The following is a 24,978-nucleotide window of genomic DNA, read 5'->3' on the forward strand; positions in this document are numbered from 1 at the left end:
TTAAGTGACCACAGCCAGGAAGGCCCACCTCCCCCATGTAAGCACTCTCACCAGTGTATACTCGCTCCTCCTCACCTACAGTCATAGCTGGGGACCCCCTTCTGATCAGAAGAGAGCTCTGCAATCTTCCCTTGATCAGCTGTCTGACCCCCACACCATTAGTAGGTTGAAAGTTTCTCAAGCTGAATCTGCTGCCACATAGCTGCCCCTAAGCTCTGTTGTTTGTTAATTTGGAGGTATCTACATTTTGGTCAGGCCAGACCACCACCCTGAGAAGTCAGGTATTTCCTAAGGTCCTTCCAAGTTATCTTTATCTGGACAACTTTATCCTGATTTTTAATCATTTCTGCCATTCTTAAGTTCACTTTGGGGGATTTGGGAGACCCAGAAAATTTCTACCTTATTCTGCCAGAATCTTCTCTGCATTCTTACTCTTCTAATTTTTCCCTCTACCAATTTGACAGTGTTGTTGGGTAAAAAAAATTTTATACTTGCGTAGTTAGAAATATACTTACAACAGCCTGGTAAAGTAAGCACTTTAAGAATTATCTCTATTTAACAGATGAGAAAACTGATACTCATAATACTTATCATTTATGTAGTACTTTTAAGGTTTGCCAGTCTTTGTTACCTCAATTGTTCCTCACAACAACTCTGTTGAGTTGTTGAGGTTATTTTTCCCATTTTACAGATGAGAAAACTAAGGCTGAGAGACTTGTGATTTTTTTTCCCAGAGTCATCCCAGCTAAAGTCGAGGGTATAACTTTTAAATCTTGCTCTCTCCGGAGACTGAGCCACGTAGTGGCCCACTTGGTGAAGTGGCTCACCCAAGGTGAACCAGGGGACAGTTTAGGTCTTCTGCTCTCAGACCCAGGATTCTGTTTTTTGTGTTTTATTGAACTGTGATTTCATTAATGTAAGAAGCTCCATGTACAGATCTTGTATATACCTAGCGTTTTATATGTTCTCCCCAATTAGAATGTGAGCTCTCTGAGGACAGGGGTAGTGTTTTCTTTTTTTTGTATCTCCAGTGCTTATCACCATAGCTGGCACAAAATGCTTAATAAATGTAATTGACTGATTCTTTAAAATACCCCCTGCATGTCAAATTTATTTTCATCCAAACAAGTACTGAAATTTTTTGGGAAAAAAATCTTTAAAGACCACACTCCTGGCTTAGGAAGTGTCAGATTGGGCTTATGAAGTATATATCTTTGTATCTAAAGAGAATATTTGAAAAGAAGGAATAAATCTGTGAAATATAGAAATAAATCTCTTAAATAGTTTACTCTTCTTTTACATGAGTACCTTAAGTTTTACCCTTAATTTACAGAAATAAATGCAATTTACCCATGAACAAAATAGTTCTTTTAGCTTGTAAAAAAACAATCCTTAAAGGCTACTTGTGAATTGAATTTTTTTTTTTTTTTGAGGATGGAAGTCAGGGCAATTGGGATTAAGTGACTTGCCCAAGGTCACACAGCTAGTAAGTATGTCAAATGTCTGAGGTCACATTTGAACTCTTCCTGACTCTAGGGCCAATGTTCTACTCACTGCACCACCTAGCTGCCCCAATGAATTGAATATTTAAAGATAAAAATCTTTATGATCTGAAGTTAACTGTTCTTTTTAGTTAGCTATGCAGATTATCAGCTTTCCAATGGCACTTTGTTTTCCATTGACGTATTTACAGGTCTTTATACTTTTTATGGGGATATATTGCTTTCATTTTGCTCCTTTGAGAAGATTTGGCCAGAACCAGAGGCTTTAAACTATTGTTATGGATTCAGTAGGTCAAGGAATTATTGTGAAAGATTTTGAACAAAATAGGGTCAAGGACTATTTGATTCCTGTTAGCTCTCTATTAAAAACCTTCTCCCAAGCTGACCTTGGTTTCCTTTAAGGCTTTTAAGCAGGTACAGATCCATCTAAGAGTACTATCATACGATCCCTATTTCAGCAGGAACATACCATAAGAATATAAAATGCCTCACTAAAATGTGTACATTTTGCCTGTAGTGTTATCTTGATTAACCAGTCCAGTAATTCTACTAAGTAAGTAAAAGCTAGACTGATAGTTTTTTAAAAATCCGTGCTGGTTTCTGATAACCATTGCTTCTCTTTGTTGCTCACAAACAATGTATTCTAATTCTTTTCAGATTTTACCACAAGAATGCCATTAAATTCATCAGACTGTAGGTTAGAGTTAATTTCCTCTTTCTGAAAATCAGGGCACCATTTCCCTGACTCTGCTCTTTTGGTACCTTATTCTCTACCATTCCTCTGAAGCTTAAACATCAATCATATGTATATCTCCTGTCCTATAGTCTATCCAGTTCAGGAAATATGAGCTCATTTAGAGGAACCGAGCATTCTTTTACTGTGTCTCTACCTATTTTAGTCCTCAATTCAGTCTTTTCCATTTTACATTCTTAGTACAGAATACAAGAGCAGCTAGGTGGCGCAATGAGTAGAGCACCAGCCCTGGAGTCAGGAGGACCTGAGTTCAAATTAAGCCTCAAACACTTGACACGCTTACTAGGTATGTGACGTTGAGCAAGTTAGTTAACCTCAATTGCCCTGCCTTCCCCCTCTGCGAAAAAAACAAACAAACAAAAAACCAAGAATACAAGTAAAAATTTAAAAAGAAGTGAAATAGTAAGCATTTATTAAGCACTTACTATGTGCCAGGCACAGTGCTGAAAATCTTTACTTATAGCGTCTGCCCCAAGCAGGAAGCCCATCTTTTCCCTTTTTTTCACCAAACCTTTTAGTTTTTAAAAGTTTTGTTAATGTGCAAAGTAGTGATTCATTTTAAAGACCACTTAGGAGTAGCCTACTTCCATTTTTAATAGTTTAAACTTTGAAAACTTCTTTTGCTCTATTTGTCTCTTAGCTCATAACTACTTTGTGTTTTGTTTTTTTTTATTTTAAATTTGTTTATTTAACATATTTAGTTTTCAGCATTGATTTTCACAAGAGTTTGAATTACAAATTTTCTACCCTCCCCCCCACTCCAAGATGGCATATATTCTGGTTGCCCTGTTCCCCAGTCAGCCCTCCCTTCTGTCACCCCATTCCCCTCCCATCCCCTTTTCCCTTCCTTTTTGTAGGGCAAGATAAATTTCTACGCCCCATTGCCTGTGTATCTTATTTTCTAGTTGCATGCAAAAACGGTTTTTTTTTGTTTGTTTTTGAACATTTGTTTTTAAAACTTTGAGTTCCAAATTCTCTCCCCTCTTCCCTTCCCACCCACCCTCGCTAAGAAGTCAAGCAATTCAACATAGGCCACCTGTGTATCATTATGTATAACCCTTCCACAATACTCATGTTGTGTAAGACTAACTATATTTTGCTCCTTCCCAACCCATCCCCCTTTATTGAATTTTCTTCCTTGACCCTGTCCCCTTTCCAAAGTGTTTGTTTTTAATTACCTCCACCCCCATCTGCCCTCCCCTCCATCATCCCCCCCTCCCTTTTTTTATCTTCTTCCCTCTTCTTTCCTGTGGGGTAAGATACCCAATTGAGTATGTATGGTATTCCCTCCTCAGGCCAAATTTGATGAGAGCAAGATTCACTCATTTCCCCCCTCACCTGCCCTCTGCCCTCCTTCCACAGAACTGCTTCGTCTTGCCACCTTTATGCGAGATAATCCACCCTATTCTATCTCTCCCTATCTCCCTCTCTCAATATGTTCCTTTCTCATCCCTTAATTTGATTTTATTTCTTTTAGATATTTTCCCTTCATCTTCAACTCACCCTGTGTCCGCTCTCTCTCTTTATACATATATACACACACACACACGTATACATACATATACATTAACTTATATACACATAAACATATATATATGTGTATGTGTGTGTGTGTGTGTGTGTGTGTGTGTGTATACATACACACATACATATTCCCTTCAGCTACCCTAATACTGAGGTCTCATGAATTATACACATCATCTTTCCATGCAGGAATGTAAACAAAACAGTTCAACTTTACTAAGTCCCTTGCAGTTTCTTGTTCTTGTTCTTTTTCTTGATTACCTTTTCATGCTTCTCTTGATTCTTGGGTTTGAAAGTCAAATTTTCTATTCAGCTCTGGTTTTTTCACTGAGAAAGCTTCGAAGTCCACTATTTTCTTGAAAATCCATATTTTGCCTTGGAGCATGATACTCAGTTTTGCTGGGTAGGTGATTCTAGGTTTTAATCCTAGCTCCATTGACCTCCGGAATATCGTATTCCAAGCCCTTCGATCTCTTAATGTAGAAGCTGCTAGATCCTGGGTTATTCTGATTGTGTTTCTACAATACTCAAATTGTTTCTTTCTGGTTGCTTGAAGTATTTTCTCCTTGATCTGGGAGCTCTGGAATTTGGCGACAATATTCCTAGGAGATTTCTTTTTGGGATCTATTTGAGGAGGCGATCTGTGGATTCTTTCAATTTCTATTTTGCCCTGTGGCTCTAGAATATCAGGACAGTTCTCCTTGATAATTTCTTGAAAGATGATATCTAGGCTCTTTTTTTGATCATGGCTTTCAGGTAGTCCAATAATTTTTAAATTCTCTCTCCTGGATCTATTTTTCAGGTCAGTGGTTTTTCCAATGAGATATATAATTTATTTATAATTTATAATCTCTTGATTTCTCATAAAGTCAGTAGCTTCCACTTGCTCCAATCTACTTTTTAAGGTAGTATTTTCTTCAGTGGTCTTTTGGACCTCCTTTTTCATTTGGCTAATTCTGCCTTTCAAGGCATTCTTCTCCTCATTGGCTTTTTGGAGCTCTTTTGCCATTTGAGTTAGTCTATTTTTTAAGGTGTTGTTTTCTTCAGTTTATTTTTCAGTATTTTTTTGGGTCTCCTTTAGCAAGTCATTGACTTGTTTTTCATGGTTTTCTTGCATTACTCTCATTTCTCTTCCCAGTTTTTCCTCTACTTCTCTAACTTGCTTTTCCAAATCCTTTTTGAGCTCTTCAATGGCCTGAGACCAGTTCATGTTTTTCTTGGAGGCTTTTGTTGTAGGCCCTTTGACTTTGTTGACTTCTTTAGGCTGTATGTTTTGGTCTTCTTTGTCACTAAAGAAAGATTCCAGAGTCTGAGACTGAATCTGGGTGTGTTTTTGCTGCCTGGCCATGTTCCCAGCCAACTTACTTGACCCTTGAGTTTTTCAGCAGGGTATGACTACTTGTAGAGTGAAGAGTTCTGTGTTCCAAGCTTGGGGGGATGTGCCAACTCTGCCACACCAGCACTCTTCCTTCCCCAAGAAACCCCCAGCCCGGACTGGACTTAGATCTTCAGCAGGCTCTTCACTCCTGCTCTGATCCGCCACTTAATTTCTCCCACCAGGTGGGCCTGGGGCCGGAAGCAATTGCAGCTGTAGTTCTGTAGCTGTGCCACCTCCGCTGACCCCGGGATGGTGACCAGAACAGCAAACTCCTTCTTTCACTCTGTCCCTAACAGCTTTTCCCACTAACCTTCTCTGTTGTCTTTGGTGTTTGTGGGTTGAGAAGTCTGGTAACTGCAGCAGCTCACTGATTCAGGGCGCTAGGGTCTGCTCCGCCCAGCTCCTGGTCTGGTTGGTCCACGTGGCTCACGCTGGGCCCTGCTCCGCTCCCAGCTCCGTGAGTGAAAGACCTCACCCAGCAACCATCCAGGCTGTCTCTGGGCTGGAGCCCTGCTTCCCTCTGCTATTTTGTGGGTTCTGCAGTTCTAGAATTGGTTCAGAGCCGTTTTTTATAGGTTTTTGGAGGGACTTGGCAGGGAGCTCACACTAGTCCCTGCTTTCCAGCCGCCATCTTGGCTCCACCTCCCAGTTTTCCATTTTTCATGCTGGCCCTAGAAATGGTTGCTAGGAGTAGATATTTTTGAATCTTTAGTGTTTTTTCACATGCTGATGTGGGCAAAAAAAAAATTAAATGTGGAACTAATTACAGTTATATTTTTGTTCGTTCTGAATGTCACACATTGAGTCATTTGGTTCTTGTACCTATATGCTCAAAAATGTGGATTCAATTTTTTTTTCCCTGACCAAAGCTAAAAATTAGTTACTTTGTACAGAATATATCCCCATTAAAGCAATACTTTTTCTTTTTTTAGCACTTTACTGTGGCCACTTCATAATACTATATTTAAGTTACTTGGCATTTCCTGTTGCTCATATGAAACAGCAGTGTATTCCTATTCTTTGTCGTATTTGAGCTTAGACTAGTTATTGAAGCTGATTCAATTTAACAAACATTTATTGAGTCCATATTCTGTCTGGTACAGGAAATACAAAGACAAATAAACCAGTAGCTGCCTTCTGTTGCATTCTTCACCTACGGAAGATGACAGAATGAACACAGTCAAAGCAATAGTTCCATGCTGCTCTTTACTTTATTGGGGGTAGGTCTTGGATAGGTGTGGGCTGGATTAAAAAGAAAACAAACTTGTATTGAAAGCAAGACTAGCAGCTTGTTCTAATGCCTTGCCCCATACCTAGGCTTAACTCCCACCGACTGGAAAGGTAATAGTAAGAAAAATCCTTGTCACTGTTTGCTGGCCATTGTTACTTCCTCAGCGTCCTTCATTGAAAAGATAAAAAAGCAGAAACACATAGCAGGGATGATAGATACAGGAGAGACGTAGGCAAGAAATTATGCTAGGGGACGTTTCCAAGCTGTGGTATTGGATTTCAGCCTTGTATAACTTAACTTGCAAACCAATGGAATGTAGAGGAAGTTTCTCATTGTTGGTATTTTTTTAATAAGGATGAATTGCCAAAATAACAAGCAGTCTCTTTATTTGCTCTGAATCTAAAATAATAATTTTAGGGATCCTGGGATCATAAATTATCCAGTCCACTCTACCCCCCCCATCTAATCCCTTTTAGATAAGAAGATGTTGATCAATAAATAAAACTAAAGAGAATTGTTTTACATTCCTAGACAGCTTTAGAAATGTACATCTGCCTCTGTCTAGTAGGCTATAAATTTCCACCTTTCAAATTGTAGAGCTTTCAAGCTAAATGGGAGTAGACCTAAAAGACACATCAAAGAACTTGAAGTCTGGGCAAATAAAAGATGTTCCACTTTCAATACCACAAAAAAAATAAGCAGAGAATAGGAAATCCCAAAATTTTAGATAAGTGGGTTAGCTTTGCAGATTTTTTTTAGTTGTAGAGATATTTTTAGAAATCACAGTATTACATTTTCTGAGGGGGGTATGTGTGTGTGTGAAATAAGTCAAAGACTGCATGTGTATGTTATTAAAAGCTAAACTAGGCTTAAGTAGTTGGGGAGTTTCCAACCCCACTGTGCCATCTAACATTTGATTATCAATTTTATAAAAGCAGGTATTTTAAAATATGAGTATCGAGTTAAGAATGTATGCAAACTAACGTGTACCACTACTGTTGTGGTGGGTTGCGCATGTCATTTGAAATGCTACAGGATCTTCAAGAACCTTGATCTCTATAGAACAAATGCTGGAATTGCCTCATAGCATAGTCTGATAACAGGTTGTTGTGTTTGTCCCTCGTTTTCAAAGAGGACCATGACATCAGGAAAATGGTTTGCAGTTGACTTTGAGTGAGGGAGGGCTGTGCAAGGTCAGCAGCCTCACTTTCTCCTCTGGAGCCATCTGGGTCCAGTGGCCTGATATTCATCAGGTTGACTGGAGATGGCCCAGGATGCAGTGGGAGATCTGGCCCTTTCAGGCTAAGCCTTTTCAGGTCCTCACTTTGAGTAAGATCTGACAACAACAAGAAGAGAGTCCCCAATTTCCTTTATACCGTGTGCCAACACATACATGGTTATGGAGGACTAAATAAATACTAAGCGATACCTACTGGAAGTCTCAATTTAAAACCATGTTCGGGGACTTTTCCTCACCTCTGCTTCCATAGAAGGTACAATTGTGGATTTGTGACTCCAGAAAAGTGTTCTTTCTTATTTCTTAACACATCTTTTCACCTCTAAAATTTCTGTAACCCTTAACACTATATTGGCACTCATCAATAGAAAATAGTAATAGTAACTTCATGTTTTAACTAGAGACTACTTTAGAAACATGTAGTAAAACTGACTGCAACAAGGCATGGTAGCTAATACACAGTGCTACTTTCTCTACTTTTAGAAAATGAACACTCCAGTTATATCCTAAACAGGGCATCCCACTTCATTGTCACATGCCACAAGACCTGTATATTATGTGCTTATGTATTTCTAAATGTTGCATTTTGCATCCGTGATGGCCTTTTACTGTTACCAAAAGCAACCCAACCAAGCCCAATTCTTTACCTAGAAGCCTGATTGTCTAGAACCCTGCCCCCCTATAGTTAGAGTCTGAGTGTTTTCAGTTCCAGGTTGCCACATGTAGACCAGATTCTTTGGTAATACAAATGTAGTTATACTGATCCAACCTACTGCTGGTATGGAGCTCAGCTTTCTGTTACTTGTGCATTATTTGACTTCCCATCTGCCTAGCCAGAGATTACTACTAAAATTATGTTTATAGAACTTTTTTTATTCCTAATCTCTTGACAAACCAAAATGAAATAATAGGTTAAGATCAGAAGTTATGTAGCACTTAAGTATGCTTTGATTTTTTTTCTATCTCATTAATTTATGGATCTTAATCATTGCCACTCTAGCTTCCTAAAAAATATAAGGTATTTTTCATATTATCTTTATCCCTTTTCCAATGTCTGGAGTACTTAAAAAAATTTTTTTATTGAAATTTTATTTTTCACATCATCAGAATTTCTCCCAGTATCCCTCCCAGGGTTTTCTCTCAGTCATCCTATGTAAGAAATAACATTTCTAAAGAAAAGGAGAAAGAAGAGATAGTAAAACTATATATATCAAAAAAGCCTGAAAATAGCCAATGTTTCACATCTTTGGACACCTTTGCAAAGAAGTGGGGTTGGAATTATTTTCTCATATATTTTCTTTGAGGCCATGCTTGTTCTTTGTTGTCGTTTTGACATATTTTATTTTTTTTTCCAATTATATGTAAAAATAATTTTTAACTTTTTTTTTTAGTTTTGAGTTCCAAATTCCCTCCCTTTCTCCCCTCCCTCCTGCCTGAGTCAGTAATCAGTCTGATATAGGTTATACATGTGCAGTCATGCAAAACATTTCCATATTAGTCATGTGAAAGAAAAAACAGACCAAAAAAAAACCAAATAAATGAACAACCAAGAAAAATAAAGTTAAAAAAAAAGTATGCTTCAATTTGCAATCAGACTCCATCACTTCTTTCTTTGGGGGTAGATCACATCTTTTATCATAAATCCTTCAGAATTGTCTTGGATCATTGTATTGCTTGAGAACCAGTTAAGTCATTCACAGTTGATCATTGTACATTGTTGTTGCATGTACAATGTTCTCCTGGTTCTGCTCATTTCACTTTGCATCACTTCATGTAAGTCTTTCCAAGTTTTTCTAGAAAGCATCCTGCTCATCATTTCTTATGGCACAGTAGTTTTCCATCCCAATCATATACTACAACTTGTTCTTCCGTTCCACAATTGATGGATATCCACTTGATTTTCAGTTCTTTGCCACCCCAAAAAGAACTGTATAGTTGCCTTTTTAAAAATCTCTTCAGGATACAGAACTAGTAATGGCCTTGCCTGATCACAAATTCATAGCACTTTAGGCATAGTTCCAAATTCATGTTTGTTCTTTGTAACTTTTCAACATTCACCTGATTCCTTTTATTTACATTGCTGTGTATATTGTTTTCTTAGCTCTGTATTCACCAAGCTAGGGAGCAGCACATTTGTGAGGGGGCAGATCTGTATATAAGTAAGTCATCAATAATCATTAAAAAATATTCTTTGCTAGGGAAGGAGAAAGCTAAGTTAGAGGAAGAGAGTGTTCTGTAATTTCCCATTTCTCTGCATAAACCAGGTAGAGTGACAGAATAGGGGTGAGAAGACTGTAGTAAAATGCTGTCTGGATAGTTAGTGGTTCTATCCTATTGTAACAACATACTTGAATATCAATAAATGTAACCACAAAAATTTCACTTATAAGCCTGTATGAATTAACTGTTTGCACAAGGAACCTAGCTGGTGGTTACTTTTATTGGAGGTGACTAAAGAAAGTTGGTAGACCTGTTTCCTTCTAACATGTGTCAATTCTTAAATCCATTGCTTCCTGCTTTTCTTCTAAGACTAGGCTTTCCACAGTTTTTTTTTCTTTTCAGGAAAATTAGCTATTCATGTCTGGAAGTGGTATAATTGGGCCAATAACAATTCTATGATGGCTTAGGGGACAATGCCTCTTGTACGTTCTAATTAAACTGCCACTGGTTTTCTTATCTACCTTTGGATATCACTTTAATTTGTAGCTAGTTTCTCCATCTGTAAACAAGAAGTCCCACTGCCTAACTCTTTCTACTTTATTACAACATTCAGGCTAGATGATATTCATGTGAAGTCTACTGTAACTTATTTGGAAAGGAGATTGTAGATATTAATCCAGGTGATGGGAGTAACATGCTTACAGGATTTTAAAGAGACAAAGGTGTTTAAGTATATAGTAGAGGGGCATTAGAAGATAACATTGTCTTTGTCCTCAGTAACCAAAGATGATTCTATTTTCATTTTAAAACCAAGAACTAAAGTGGGCATTTTCAGCACCACCTGAGTATGAACCTAATAAGGATAGCTCTTAATTATTCCTTTATCCAGGGACATGTCTTCAATAGCTCTTAGTCATAAACCTAGCAGAACTACTATTTGGAAATTAATGGTCCCTGATGTTAATACTGTTAAGAGTAGACTTTAAAGTCGTGTTAGCTTTTCCTAGGAAACTCTATACTGGTTATTTTTAGCAAATTTCCCTAGACCCTGACAATACCAAATGTCTTGGAAATCATGTGTCGTGTAACTATATATCTCACTTTACTTGAATTTTTTTCTTCACAAACTTACTTGGTGTGAGCAGGACATGTTCTGCATCTAATCCAATTAATTTACACATTGTAAATAAAGGGATGTGACCATTTCTTAGATCTCCGCATGATATACATTTATTTAGAGAAAATTTTAAGACAGTAATTGCTTTTCAAAAGAACCTTGAGCCAGCTTCTTATGAAATGGCCATGTTGTTTTATGTTTCCTCTAGTCTTCCAAAAAACCCAAAACCGCAGAAGCAGATACCTCAAGTGAATTGGCCAAGAAGAGCAAGGAAGTGTTCAGGAAAGAGGTGAGGATGGAATCCAAGCTTGTGACCTTAGATCATCAGTTCTGCCTTCTATTCCAAATATGCATAAGTTTCTCTCTCTTTCTCTGGTCTCTTTCTGTCTCTCTCTCTCCCCCTCTCCACTCCCCCCTAGATATTTGCCTAATTTCACATAACTCTGTGAATATCTGGATAGTTAGCTTCCTGGGGTGACAGTTGTTGGGTTCATCTCCTATTACAGATGTCCCAGTTCATTGTGCAATGCCTGAATCCTTATCGGAAACCTGACTGCAAAGTGGGGAGGATAACCACAACTGAAGACTTCAAGCATCTAGCCCGCAAGGTATTTTCCCAATCCCCAGCCCTTGGCCCCTAATTTTTACCCATTTCACTTGAGTTTGGGTATTCAAGTAAGCCTAAAGGATATCATTTATACTGAAGGTTCTGTGGCCTTTGGCAACTTTGATCTGGAGTTTAAGACAGTTTCCCCTTTTGAGTACCCAAGGATAGAGGTTTGCTAGCAGCTGGGCTTCATATAAATGTCACTTAAAGCCCCAAATCCTCTCCATCCCTGGGAATTCTGGGGGGAGGGTTTCCCCTCTTCAGTTACCCATTTGCCTGTTCACAGATGTGAGTAACACTAGGCAGTCTACTTTTTGTCCATAAGCCATCTTATAAACCTTTCAGGATCCTTAGGGCAAGTGGCAAGAATATCTATACCCTTCCCCCTTAGAGTGTTCTAGTGTTCGTACATTTGGTACAATGACTTTTTGAAGAATGTGCCTTATACCCTTGGGTGGCTTTAGAAGGCAGGATTAAATCCCAGTGTCAGCTTACCCCCACACTGATTTATCTACCATGGTCTTTCTTGTTCCCTTTATCCTTTTCCTTGGGGTGGGCACTCCAACACAGCTGACTCACGGTGTCATGAACAAGGAGCTGAAATACTGTAAGAACCCTGAAGATTTGGAGTGCAATGAGAATGTGAAACACAAAACAAAGGAGTACATCAAAAAGTACATGCAGAAGTTTGGGACTGTTTACAAACCCAAAGAAGACACAGACTTGGAATAAACTTAATGGGTCAGTAAAGGCAGTTTAGAGTGGGAAGACAGAAAGGAAGAAGGCCATGGGCCCCTCCAACCCATTTCCCCCAACCTTCAGGGCTGTTGCCACTGATGACTCTTGACACTTGAACCCTATGAGTCATGCAAAGTAAACCATATTCCATTTAAGACAAAACAAGGCCACAGTCAATATGCTATTGGGGTAGGTGGGCCAAGACTGTCAGGGACCTGGGAGAGAGGCTCTTCCCCTCAGCCTATCCTAGGCCTGACCCCCATTCTCTAACTTGGGTCTCCTACTTGGCGGTGCTGTTAGCGCACTGACCCATGCGCACCCCTTCCTCCCCACCCCATGTGCCGGGGAATCTGTATTATATTTTAACGTATATGTGAATATATTGATAAATATTTTTTTCTGGGTTTTGTTTTTGTTTTGTTTTGGGTTTTTTTTGTTTGTTTTTGTTTTTGCTTTTAGCCTATGCGTGCTAAGATCACGGGAACACTTTGTAAGGATAGTTTGGGTTCTCCTGCAAGGTTTAATCTGTTATCATGTAAATATTACAGAGTAGGCTACCTCTAAGTTTCTGGTTAGCCTCATGCTATGTTGATAAGATTGATTTTACTGCTTAAAATCATTTTGCTTTATCCAATTTTTACTGAACTTTTTATGTAAAAAAAAAAATTAAAATAAAATCAATTAAAGAACTTGGCCTACACCTCACCTATAAAATTAATTGGTTAAAAAAAGCTTTAAGAACCAAGTGGACATTATGAATTTGGCTTATGGGCTTTTGTTATGTGGGTGTCATTACAGTGATATGGATTAAAAGGAAAAGAATACCTTGTATTTCATAGGTACGTGTGAGAGTAGTAGTAGTCATATTATGTGGCTTAGAGTTCAAGAAACAAATGATTTTCTAGCCCTTCCTGGAATTTTTTCATTCTTGGCCTAAAATTACATAATGGGATAACCTTTAAACAAAAATGATGATAAGCAGTTGTCTGTCATGAATGTGAACTGAGTTCCCTCAGTGGGGATTAGTTAGGTCATTTACACTCAGCCTCCTTGGGACTATGAACACAAAGTGGATATCCTAGCTTAGAGCCGTTGAACAGTAAAACTAACTGATCTGCTGTGCCAAAAAAAAAAATTTCTGCATAGAATAATTAATGGGTAAAAATTTTGTGGAGACAAATTTTTATTCAATTTGTGGATAATTTCACACAGCTTTCCAGAAGTGAAATGGGTTGTCCGTCTCAGTAGGTTCTACTTCAGTGGAGGCTGCATGGTCACTTGCCAGGGAAGTTATAGAGGGAATTTCTGTTCATGTGTGAGTTGAACTGGTTGTTGACTTGAAGTCCCTTCCGACTTGATCATTCTTCATTATTCCTATAATCTAGGCCTATTTAGCACTGAGCTAATTATAATTACAGAGCCCATAGCTGACGAGGGTCATTTAAGGCATCCCTGCCTGGCCAGAATCACATGATGTTAGATCCGGAAGTGATCATTCATCTAGTTGAACCTCTACCCCCTACTCTTACCCCTTCATTTTATAGAAAACTAGAGGTTTAGGGCCTGTTAGGCCAATCCCACCTATGCACCTGTCACTTTTCCTGGCCAAAGAGGGGAGGCAACTAGTGGGCAACAACAACTCACAAAGCCCTGCATGGGCCCTGACCTGGGGTTGGGAGGTGGAGGGGGAGGCATGTAAGGGCTCCCTCCCCACCCTCAATTGCAGAGATTTGAGTGTGCCTGACTTTAGAGCCTATTTTCCATTAACCATTCACTATGTCTAAAGTCTCCTATTTGTCTAACTCAATAGAGACTAGAAGAAATAACATCTCTTATCCCTGGGGCCATCCATCTAGTCAAAGAGACAGTATATATATAAGATGACTCATGGTGGTACGTGGTGTCCAGTAAGGGCAAGATGGCGGGGATAGGCAGGAAGTTCTGTAGTATTTTAGAAGAGGGAGAAAGTGGAGTGCTAGAGTGGGTCCTAGAGGATAGGTGGCAGTGATAGTCCATGCTTCTGTAGTCCTTTACCTTGGCCCTATGAGGAGGTATGGTCAATGCAAGTCTGATCTTATTCACACTTTGCAGAAAGCCCCCAGCGTCTCAGAGAAACCCTTCCGGGGAAATAGAAAGACATAGACAAAAAGCATACCAGATGCAAGGATGGCTTGGGGTGCAAGTGTTCTAGTACTGGGATTTCTTCTCATCAATAAGATAGAACTCTATTAAAGTATTTTAAGTTTTTGCAAAGCAGTTTCCTCATAACAATGCTTTGAGGTAAAAGTACAAGAATTATTCGTATTTTGCAGATGGAGGTGCAGGAGGGGAGGGAATTGGCATGAGTCCTTCAGTGAGTTAATTCATTTAGGGCTCAAGCTTGAGGATATAAATGATGATAAGATAAATGAAGATAAGGCATTAGCCTCTACTGCCTGTCTCACAGACATGTGAGAATCAAATGAGATAATGTATTTCAATTCCTTTGCAAACTTTAATGCATAATGTGAACGTCAACTTCTCTTTACAGTGCTGATTTCGATTGGTCTGTCATGTCTTCTACTTGAGTTTTTATTAGAGGGAGAGAGCCGAACCGGTTGATTCCCCACGGAGGTTTGTAAAGGTTCTTGGAGGCCTGAGCTACTCTGTTTGCCAGGATAGTGTTTATAATAGATTGGTGTCCGAACGGGGTGAGATGGTTCATCTCGCCCCCTGCCTTCACTCAGCCTTTCATTGTGTAACCACTGTGCCAAAGAGTCAAGTTGAGGTCATGAAAATCTCTTGCTCTTTGACAAGAAAGTTGTCAGATGGTAAGTTCAGTGCACTAAAGGAGGCAGTGTAGTAGAGCAGAAAGACATTAGCGTAAGTAGACAGAAGAACTAGGTTCAAGGCCCTTCCCACACACTGCTTCTTTCTATTTTGGAAAAAGGCTTATTATGAGGAAAATACGTGAAGCTTTACAAAACAGAAATGGGCACTTAACTATTAACAGACTACCCCAGTCACTGACTGACCAGAACTGTCCTGCTCTTCCTCTCCTGAGTTTAGGTTTTTCTTGACCTGGATAGTCTATATGCTCCTCAGGTCTGAATAAAGTGGTTCTAAATCCAAGGCTACTTAAAAAAAATACAAGATAAAACAAAAAAGGTTTGAAATATCCAACTGGATTCTTCCCAGCAGGACTGGGCACCTTCAGTCCGTTTTGCTCTGCCTAAACCTGGAGAACAGATTGACCTCAGAGACTGATAGATAAGAGGATTGGGCAGGGGCCTGAAATTGCAGCTGACAAAACAACATGCTCACAGTAGTAACCAGAAAACTGTATTTATACAAAGATGGCTCCTGGAAGAGCTAGAGAAGTCTCAACTCTTTGTCTGTTGGTGTCACATCAGGCAAGTCACTTCCTTTCTCAGCACTTCAGCTTCCTCTTCTGTGAAATGGTTGGATAAGATCAGAGATTCTTAACTTTTAAAAATTTTGATAACTATTTCAGTTTAATTGGTCTCCTTTGTAATCCTGTGTATTTTTCTTGATGCATTTTGAGAAGAGGTCTATAAATTTCACTGTGACATAAAAAAAGAATCCTTGAATTAGATTGGTCTCAAGTCTCTCCCAGCTGTTACATCTTCTGTTTTAAGAAGCCCTTCAAATGGCATCATGCAGTAATAGAGCTGGCTTCTCAAGCCTGCTTCTTGTGGGTTATGTGTGTCTCACTCCGCATTAGGTCCCAATCCCTCAATGCCCCTAGACTGTTTTCTAAACCTTCTGTAGAGTAGTTGGTAATCTGCAATAGTAGTTTTCTTACTAGTTCTCTGCACTGATCATCACAGGCCTGAACCAAAATTAAAAGGTCTTTCCTGGTTCTGACATTAGATTCTATGATCCTTAAGTTTGGGGAAGGATAGGTGGGGTTAGTAGGAAGCCCATGAGAAGAATGGTGCTGGTCAAGGAAAAATGGTCACAGAGGAGGCTTCTCTCAACATGTCCTGGTCTCTTGGGTCCCTATTCAGCAACTCTCCAACATCACTTTCTCTACTTCCTCTTACCCCCTCCCCCCCCCCCCACTTTCATTTCCATCTCAGAGGTGGCTATCTCCAGTCATCCTGTTTTATATCTTGCCACCAGACCCAGATGGCTGTGGAGGGAAAAGTGAGGCTGATGACCTTGCATAGCCCTCCCTCACTTAAATCCAGTTCACTTGTGAGGCACGGCATCATCTTTCTGATGTCATGGTGCTCTTCGAGAACAAAAGAGGACGACAATGACCCATCCCAGAAAAGCCAGACAACTGAAAGGAGGTTAGACATGTTATCCTTTAATTTGGAAACATACTGTGAGACCAAATATTGGTGTAGAGGTACAGATTTGGAGGCTCTCTCTACCTAAGCCTAATTCCTACTTCAAAGAACTGGAAACTTGCCATCCTGGCAGGAAGTGCCATTACTTCCATTACTCCATCCAGCCCCTATGCCTCAAGGGACTTCACTGTGGGGCAGGAAAACAGGGACCAAAGCCCATTGCTATCCATTGGACATTACAAACAACCTCCAGGGGCCAGGGAAACAGGCCGTGGGGGCCTCATAAGCCTTCCTCACGGGCAGAGGTACCAGAGGCCTGTCTGGATGAGAGAAGTAGATGGACCCTGAAGTCAAAGCAGCCAACCATGTTTCCCTGAGAGAAGTAGGGTGGTGGAGGAAGGGAGGGAAAGTCCCAGGTTGACAGCCAGGGCCCAAAATTCATACTATGGAATTACCCTCGTCAGGACTCCACAGGGCCCTAGCCACATCTTCTCGGCCTATTGCCTTCAGTGATGTCTCCAAGACCTCAAGGGTGGCTCTAGCCCCACCTTCAGTGGCCCAGTTGCGTAGCAAGGTGTGAGCAGGTGCTGGGCCCTGGCCCATCATTTCCACAGCCTCAGCTTCATAGCCCAGTTGCTTAGCCAAGACCTGCCAGCCTGCTCTGGGTGGGCTGCCTGCCACCAGCAGCTGCTCCACCTCCTCTTGTTGTCCCCTGGGGAGCTGCTCATAGAGACGCCACTGACAGGCCTCCGGCTGGGCCCCTAATGAGGAAAAGGTAACGAGACACAGGGAATGGGATTCAGTGATGGAAGATGGTAGAGATGGGTGGTCAGTGGCAGGTGAAGGTTTGAGCTACAGAGAAACATGCAAGCATAATGATGGGCTCACCTTTGCCCACATGGTGTTCATGGAGTCCTGTTGTGTCCAGGCAGATACTGCTGTCACTGTGTAGCTTCTCCCCCTCAGCAACACCCAGCTCCCCAACCCGAGCCTTTGCTAGCTGCTGTTTCTGTTTACAGGTTCTCCAGCTGTTGAGTGGGTAGTTTAAAGAACATGAGTCTTAAAGGGCCCAAGGACTCACCCTCTCTAACCATCAACCTCCAGATTCTCCCTACCCGTTGAGTTTGGTGCTGGGCTTTGGGGAGGGGGTCCAAGAGGGACCTAGACTCTCCACCTACCTCTTGAAAGCAACATAGGCTAGGAGTCCCACCACCACAGCTGCCAGCAGGGAGCAATAGATGGGGATGATAACACCAGAGTCCCTGGGAGGCAAGGGGAAGGTGGAGGAGACGTTGGAGTCTGCACCCTTGGCTTCTGCATCACGGATCAGGATGTGCAGTTCCTCATCTGAGGACAGAGCAAGAGGTATGTGGACAAGTTCAGACTACTGAAGACTGAATAACAGGTGCCAGGGAAGTAAGGGACCAAGGTATGGGGAACTTCCATAGATGAAGCCTCAGAGGGTTGGGGCCAGAAGCATAGGTGGAGTCAGTTAACAGGTGCAGGGTAATGGGAATGGAGGGATGGGAATATAGCCAATGGGAATCGGATGACAGGGAAAGCAGGTGTGGGGACAGGTCTGATAGGGCAGAGGGATGAGGCTTGGAGACAGAGAGGTGGGGACACCCCTCCCACCTGTGTTCCCGAGGCCCATGAATAGACTGGGCAACTTCCCAGAGGGGATCCCCAACACTAGGGATGATACTCTGTGTGGAGAAAAGCCTTAGAGCCACATTTGCTAGGATCTTTTCTTTTCCCTGTAGCCTTCAGTACTTCCCACATGCCTCCCTTCCCCAACTATTTCCTGGAGTTGCTTGGCATTTCTGGGGACTTTATGTCCCCAGGTTACCCCCTCCATCCCCTCTAAGCTTCACTCTTCACCCCTCACTCAACTCCCCAAACAAGCCTGAACCCCTCTTTCAGTCAGGCAGCAGTTCTCACCACCACACGCAAGTCCTCAGTTCCACAGTTCCAGGCCTGGCTTCAAACCCAAGCTAGATCCTCTGAGGCCCCTACCACATCTCTCCACCCTTGCTTTAGGGGGGTACTCATGGGATCATAGGATTTAAAGCTGGAAGATTAAGAGATTCCATAGTCTAACCACCCTGCCTTCTCAGCTGCTACGTACAGGGCAGTATTTTAGACACTAGGGAGGAGAGAGGAGGCACAGTTCCTTTTCCTGGGTGTTTTGTAGTGGAAGATGGATTGGGAAGGAAGAGAGGTGTCTAGCTCATAACCTGGATAGAGACAAGAAATAAAGGTATATGAAATGAGTTGCTGTTGCCTGCATCCCCACGTGATGTGCAGAAAGTGGAAAGGAGCCAGGACTTATTTCTCTTACCCTGGTCCAGAGCTGCCTCTCCACCCCTGTGTTTCATGATCTTTACCTCCTTATTTGGGGAGGAGAGGCTAGAGAGTCAAAAGGATTAAATACAGATGGAAGGAAGGGTGTATGGAATGACAAAGGGTCAGAGAAATGGGAAGCAAGTACTAGGAGTTAGAAGGGCAGAAACAAAAGGGCAGTTGGAACGGTGAGAACCAAAAGGATCGAAGTCAGAGGGATGGGGTTAGTACATACAGAGGGTTTGGAAGGAGATCAAAAGATGGGCGGAGATTAAGCTCATGGAGGAAGCTACACAAGGCCTTTCTACAGTAGGAACTTAGTAAATGCTTATTAAAGGGGGGACAAATATAAAGGGGCCAGAGAGAAGATTAGGACAAGGGGATGGAGAATAGAGGTTAGACCACACGGGGCAGATAAGGGAAACAAGGTAGGGGACATGGAGGGTCAAAGAGGAACAGAACAACAGACAAAGGGACAGGGAACAAAGTGTCAGAGATGAAGGGACATTAGGTCAGAGGGATGGGGGACAAACACCTTTCGGGGTAGAAGGTCAGAGGAACCCTTGCTGCTACCATCTTGGTAGAGATCTTAGTCACTGTTCTTTGGACAGTGTGGAACTGCTACTCCACGTGTGATTTATCAGGCGCACCATGCACCTCAACACAGTCTAAAACCCATTTAGTTTCGTTGGCTGCTGTACTGCGTTATTGACCGTCAACTACAACCTCCAGATCTTTTTCAGAGGAATTGCCAATCAAAGGTCCTGCATTTTGTACTTGTGAAATTGACTTTCTGAAGCCATCTGAGACTTTCAATTGGTAACTATTAAACTTCATCCTTGGTAAAACACTGCATGTGATGCCCCAGCTACCTTTCTCCTTTCCAGGCTGAGCCTCATTTTGCACCAACCTGTCCAACTCCTGAGGCCTCTTCCTCCATTCCCTAGGACATACCTAAACTTTACTTGCCCTGGGTTCAGGCCCTTGATGCTTCTTCCACCGAATCCCTGAAGCCCCTGTGTCCTGTCAATATAATGGAGGATTCATGGGATCCTAGGCTTTAGAATGGAAAGGGACCTAAGAGAGCTTATCACTTTATAGATGAGGGAAACAGAGGTCCAGAGATGGAACGGGACTTCCCCGAGGTAACAGTGACATTAAGCAAACAGCCAGGATTCAAACCCAGGTCTTTGGAAACCAAGTCCTGGGCTCATTCTGCCTTAGAGACCAGCACTGCCTTGTGAAGGGGAAGAGGATTGCTAAATGAGTGGCAGTCTCCAGACACCATTAATTGACCAAACGGCTAGAAGCTTTTTTTCACTGAAAGATCTGGCTTGGAAAGCTGAGGAACCTTGGAGAAACAGAAAAGAGAGAACTAGAGGGAGAAGAAGACTGGCCAACCCTTTTTCAGGGCACCAGAGAAGAGAATGGCTTAGCCCATCAACCATGCACTCACTCCCAGTTTCCTTAGGTGGGACAGCTTGTTGATGTCTAATAACAATCCCTTGCACTTTCATCTCCCCCTTGGTTAATTCCTCTCTGGCAATGAAGGGCATCACTTCCCCACCTAGGGAGAGCAGAAACCTGGGACCCTGGGGACTAGAATCCCTCTTGCTGGAAGGTCTTCATGGTCAGCTCAATATGGTTCCCTTCCCTACTGAAGGAAGGTCAATCTCTTCTCACTTCCAGCACTTTCCTATCCATCATAGGGTAGGGCCTTGCATAGAGGAGCTCATGAAGAAATGCTTATTTGCTTTTTTTTGAACTCTGGCTATTTTTGCTACCCCCATCTCCTTTATTCCCAAATATCCTCCTTGACATTAACTCTGTGATGCTGGGCAAACTACCTCCCCTCTACAGGCCTCCGTTTCCATCTCTGAAAAAGAAGGGGGCTGGGTCAGATGGTCCCTTAAGATTCCTCTCAGTTCTAATATTTCTTACTCTAAGGGCACTTCCAGCTCTGTCACTCCATCATTTTAAGGTCCCTTCTAGTTTGTGTAGTCTAAGGACCCTTGCCAGCCCAGCTCTGAGAATCTATAAGGTCTCTTCTAGCTCAGGGAACCTTCCAGTCTTGGTATCATGATTCTGAGACCCTAAGATTACATTCTTAATCTCCAATTTTCCAAAATCCTCCCCATCCTTTAAGGCCCATCACTTTGAAAGCCTTTCCCTGAGTAACCCAGTCCCCAGTGATTGCCTTTCCTCCGCTCTTGAAGCCTTCACTTTTTGCATCCCAAATTTTGACCCTGTTTTTTGGGGGCATGAATTCGACCCCTCCTGTCCCCCAACCTCACCCATGCAAAGGGTGTCAAAGAGTCGAGTACAGGCCAGGACCACAACTTTGCTCTGATTGCAATGGGTACAGGCTTTGCAGGGCTCCTGGACACTGCTCTCCTTTGAGTAGGTGTCCGGAGGACAGGGCTGGCACACAGTGTCAGTGTCCTTCCCACAATGAATCCTGGCTTCATTGCCTGGAGGGCAGGCCTTGCATGGCTGGCAATGGTTGGTGTGGTTGAGAAAATGTCCGATGGGGCAGCTGCAACAAGGCTGGCAGGGCCTGGAAGTGCCTTCTGAGGACAAGGTCTCATCTGTGGGGGAAAGTAGGGAACAAAGTAAGGCCTGGCAGTACCCTAGGAAGAACCAGAGGCCAGGAAATAGTTTGAGTATCTGCTTTGATCCTAACTCACTCTGAGGCCAATAACTTCCCCTTTGGGACTGTTTCTTCCTAGGGGAGTTGGCTAGGGGATCTCAGGTCTCTGCTGGCTCTAAAAGTGCCTGCCATTCTCTCCACATTTGATCTCAGGCCTTGGTTCCCACCATTTGTAGGCTGAGGGAATTTTGCCTCATCTACTTCCCAGGGTGATCTGGCATTGATCATGAAGCCTCCCATCTCCCAGGTTGAAGCAATTAGAATTATCCCCCAAGAGGAAACAGGCTCAGAGGAAGCTGGGGACTTTGTCAGCTAGTGGCAGAGATGGCATCTGAACCCAGGTCTTCTCACTGCAAAAGCCAATGTTCTAAATGCTTTGGAAAACTTTAAAAGCACCCCACAGGAAGACTGATTACAATTACATGAAAAAATACGTCCTTCTCTCCTTCCTTTCCCCCTCCCCACCCACTGCCTGTCCCAGCTGCCTGCCAGGCCTCCCCCCCCAGCCCCAAGCCTGGGCGCTCGAACACACACACTCACGTACTGGAAGGACATGGTTTACAGTTTACATCAGCTTCTCCACAGGGCTCTGAGGTCCCCCAGTCTGGGGGGCAGGTGTTGCAACACAGATCTCCCCAAGGGAAGAGTCCGCTGGGACAGAACTGTCCAGCCCACACCTGGGAAACAGACCCAGTAAGGAAGAATACCAACAACTGGGGAAAAGCTACCCACCAAATTCTAGCTTCCCCTCAGGCACTCCCCACTCCCTCAGGCCCCAGACTCCCTCCTCCTCCTTCTCCCCCAGGCTCAGCCCGGGGAGGAAAGGAGCCTGGCAGAGCAGGGGCCAGAACCTTAGGCGGGGGAGGGTGCTGAGAAAAGGACAGAGACACAGACAAGGAGAAAGTTGGGAAAGAAACACTGATATGTAACAGCTGCAGTCAGGAGAAGGGAAGAAAGGGAAGGGGGTGGGGGCCTGAAGAGACTTCCTGTGTGACCCAGCAAGGGGGGCCTTTGAAAGACAGGAGGAGAGAGAACCAGGACAGCCTCCTTCAGAGAGGGGGATGGGGAGACAGGGAAGATGGAAAAAGAGAGGAACAGGGAAGTGGGGGAGCTGGAGAGATGAGTGAAAGAGACAAAGACAGAAAGAGACACACTTGAAAATAGGGATAGACAAAAATAATACATAAATACTATCCCGCTCCAGCCCCCAATCTTTGCTTGGACAGAGAATGAAACAGTGGGCTGGGGAGGGGGCACAGTTTGCAACTCCTGTCCATGATTTCCTTTAGTCAGATGATACTGAGGCTCAGAGAGGTATGGTCCCTTCCCCTGAGTCACAGCAGACACTTTTGAGAACTCAGAGGAGGGTCCTGCAATAAGACCCTGCTTCTACGCATAAAATACAATTTCCTGCCTGTCAGAGATGCCACAGGTGGGGACAAAGGGTACACCCTTTCGGAAATCTGAGGCGGTCTGGACAGAAGGGGATGAAGTGGATGACCTAGAGGAAGACCGTGCCAACTGGATTCAACAATGACCCCCAAGCTGGCAAAGATCCCCCTGAACCCAGCCAGCTAAACCCCTGCACCTCCCTCCCCCAGTTCCTTCTTCCCCTTCCTTAGAGTTCCCTAGTGACCCTGTCTTGACCCTAAGATGCAGCTCTATCTGGGATACAGTTAGAAGGTTTGTGGAGGGGCTGCAGGACCCAACCGGCCCTGTTTCTAATTGTCTTAGTGGCCTTTAAGCAAGGCATTCCCTTCTCTGGGCCTCAGGATCCTCAACTGTAAATTGAGAGAATTAGACTAAACCCACGGTCCTCCTCAGTTCCAAATTCGGTTCCATTTCCTGAGGTCCCTAATGCTTTATATTCTAGGCTCTAAGAGCCCATCTGGCTCTGACCATCAATTTGGATTCCCCAGATTAGGCATTCTGGGGGAATCCCAACGGCCCTGACAGCTAGGCTGCTCCCTGCCTGGGAGCTGGGTCTCTTTGCATCTCAGATCCCTCATCTGTAAAATTCCCTATAGGATCTCAAAGTGTCTTCCCCACTCCATGCTTGTATGTACATGGCTGTTCTGGCCCTCGGCTCCGTCTCCCCAAGTATATGGCTCATTATTCCCATGAGGCCACACCCCTGCCTTGGGGGCTCTCATCCTTTGTGAATAGAAGGAGAAGGGAGAACTTGGGTGTTCACACATTCCTGGGCCCTAGGCTTCCCCGCCCACCTAAACCTGGCTGAGGCTTGGATGGTATATATATATGGTCAAAGCCTCCGGCCGCGGTGAGGGGTGGGGGGGTGGGGTGGCAGATGGGCAGAGATTGGGTTCGACTTTCTCAAATCCACATGGCATCTACTTTCAAGCCGCGAGACCTGTTTTCTAGTTTTGCTTCTAGCATGAACTTGGCTAAGTTTCTTACCCTTAATGAGCCTCAGTTTCCTCGTCTTTAAAAGGAGTGCTGAACTAGTACCATCCCTAAGGACCCTCCCACTCCAACAGTCTATTAGTTACTTTTTCGTCAGCCCGCCTCAAGAGTCTCAAACGCCCCTCTCCAGAATACCGAGGGCCGGCTCCCTCCTCCTCTCCCCCGGCGTCAGACTCAGGGGCCAAAAGCCTCTCTCCAAAATAAAGCTGCTCCCCCGCCCCCGCTTCCAACCGTCTACCCCGAGGTTCCGACTCCCCTCCCACTGGGAAATGGAAGTACTTCCCCAGACTTCGTCCGAGTTGGCTGCCCGGTCTGGACGCAGAGGGATGCACCAGGTGGCAACTCCCTTCGCACGGCTAAGTCAGAACTACAGTCCTCCAAAGGGTCCGGAGCCTCCCCAAAGGGTGTGGGCCTCTCTCCCTCCCTCCCAGCTCTGCCTCCCGGGTTAGGACAGGCCAGCCACCCGAGGGTGGGGCAGATGGAGGAGAGACCGACGGACGGACGGAGCCTCACCTCGGACGGGAGCAGCGACCTCAGGAGCAGCCACAGGAGCCAAGGGCGCGGCCGCCGCCTGTCCCCGGACATCTTCGTGTCTGGACCCCAGGTTCCTGCCTGTGTCCGGAGGAGGCTCGGTACTTGCCCTGCTGCCGGGGCGGGCGCAGAATGGGGAGAGGTACGAAGGGGATGGGGCTGGGGAACCCTAGAGAAGGGCCCGAAGGGAGGTCGGGGAGGGAAGCCTGCACGAGGGTGGGTGCGGGAGGCTGAGCGAGAACTTGGAGAGGCCAGAGAAGGGGAAAAGTGGATTGCAGGAGTCTGGGGGTGAAGTGGGGCGAGAGCAGGCTTTGAGGATCAGGAGCCGCTTGCGCCCAGGCAGCCTGGGAGGGCAGGAGCTTTGGGGCCCGACGAGTCTGGTAGTAATCCTGCGGGGGAGGCGGGGGGTCCTAAGCTGACGCCCAAACGGAGCAGAGGCCGGAGAAACTGGGGCGGCGGGGAACCAGAAGCGGGTAGGACAGCG

At 43.7% G+C, this 24,978-nt stretch overlaps 2 protein-coding genes across 2 annotated transcripts in view; one reads left to right on the forward strand and one right to left on the reverse strand.

Moving 5' to 3' along the window:
• Positions 1-12,937, forward strand: part of SETD2 (SET domain containing 2, histone lysine methyltransferase) — a 157,359-nt gene extending 144,422 nt beyond the window's left edge. The window contains exons 19-21 of the mRNA XM_036737580.1: positions 11,112-11,192; positions 11,410-11,511; positions 12,081-12,937. Coding sequence (XP_036593475.1) covers positions 11,112-11,192; positions 11,410-11,511; positions 12,081-12,242 — 345 coding nt within the window. The 3' untranslated portion in view covers positions 12,243-12,937. The remainder of the gene's footprint in view (positions 1-11,111; positions 11,193-11,409; positions 11,512-12,080) is intronic.
• A 3,632-nt stretch (positions 12,938-16,569) lies between these two features.
• Positions 16,570-24,978, reverse strand: LOC118831609 (death domain-containing membrane protein NRADD-like). Its single transcript, XM_036738999.1, has 6 exons — positions 24,477-24,978; positions 22,084-22,216; positions 21,184-21,477; positions 17,725-17,893; positions 17,435-17,574; positions 16,570-17,307 (listed from the first exon to the last, which is right to left on the reverse strand). The coding sequence occupies exons 1-6, from the start codon at positions 24,546-24,548 to the stop codon at positions 16,985-16,987; spliced, it is 1,131 nt and encodes a 376-aa protein (XP_036594894.1). The 5' UTR covers positions 24,549-24,978; the 3' UTR covers positions 16,570-16,984.

This window comes from Trichosurus vulpecula, chromosome 9, assembly GCF_011100635.1.
Source record: "Trichosurus vulpecula isolate mTriVul1 chromosome 9, mTriVul1.pri, whole genome shotgun sequence".
Classification (NCBI taxonomy): domain Eukaryota; kingdom Metazoa; phylum Chordata; class Mammalia; order Diprotodontia; family Phalangeridae; genus Trichosurus; species Trichosurus vulpecula.

Coding starts and splice junctions, on each gene's coding strand:
- LOC118831609 (XM_036738999.1), bottom strand. CDS start 24,548: ATGTCCGGGGACAGGCGGCGGCCGCGCCCTTGGCTCCTGTGGCTGCTC. Junction 21,478..22,083: donor CTGTAAACCATGTCCTTCCA/GTACGTGAGTGT, acceptor TTTCCCCCACAG/ATGAGACCTTGTCCTCAGAA. Junction 17,308..17,434: donor TGAACACCATGTGGGCAAAG/GTGAGCCCATCA, acceptor TTTCCTCATTAG/GGGCCCAGCCGGAGGCCTGT.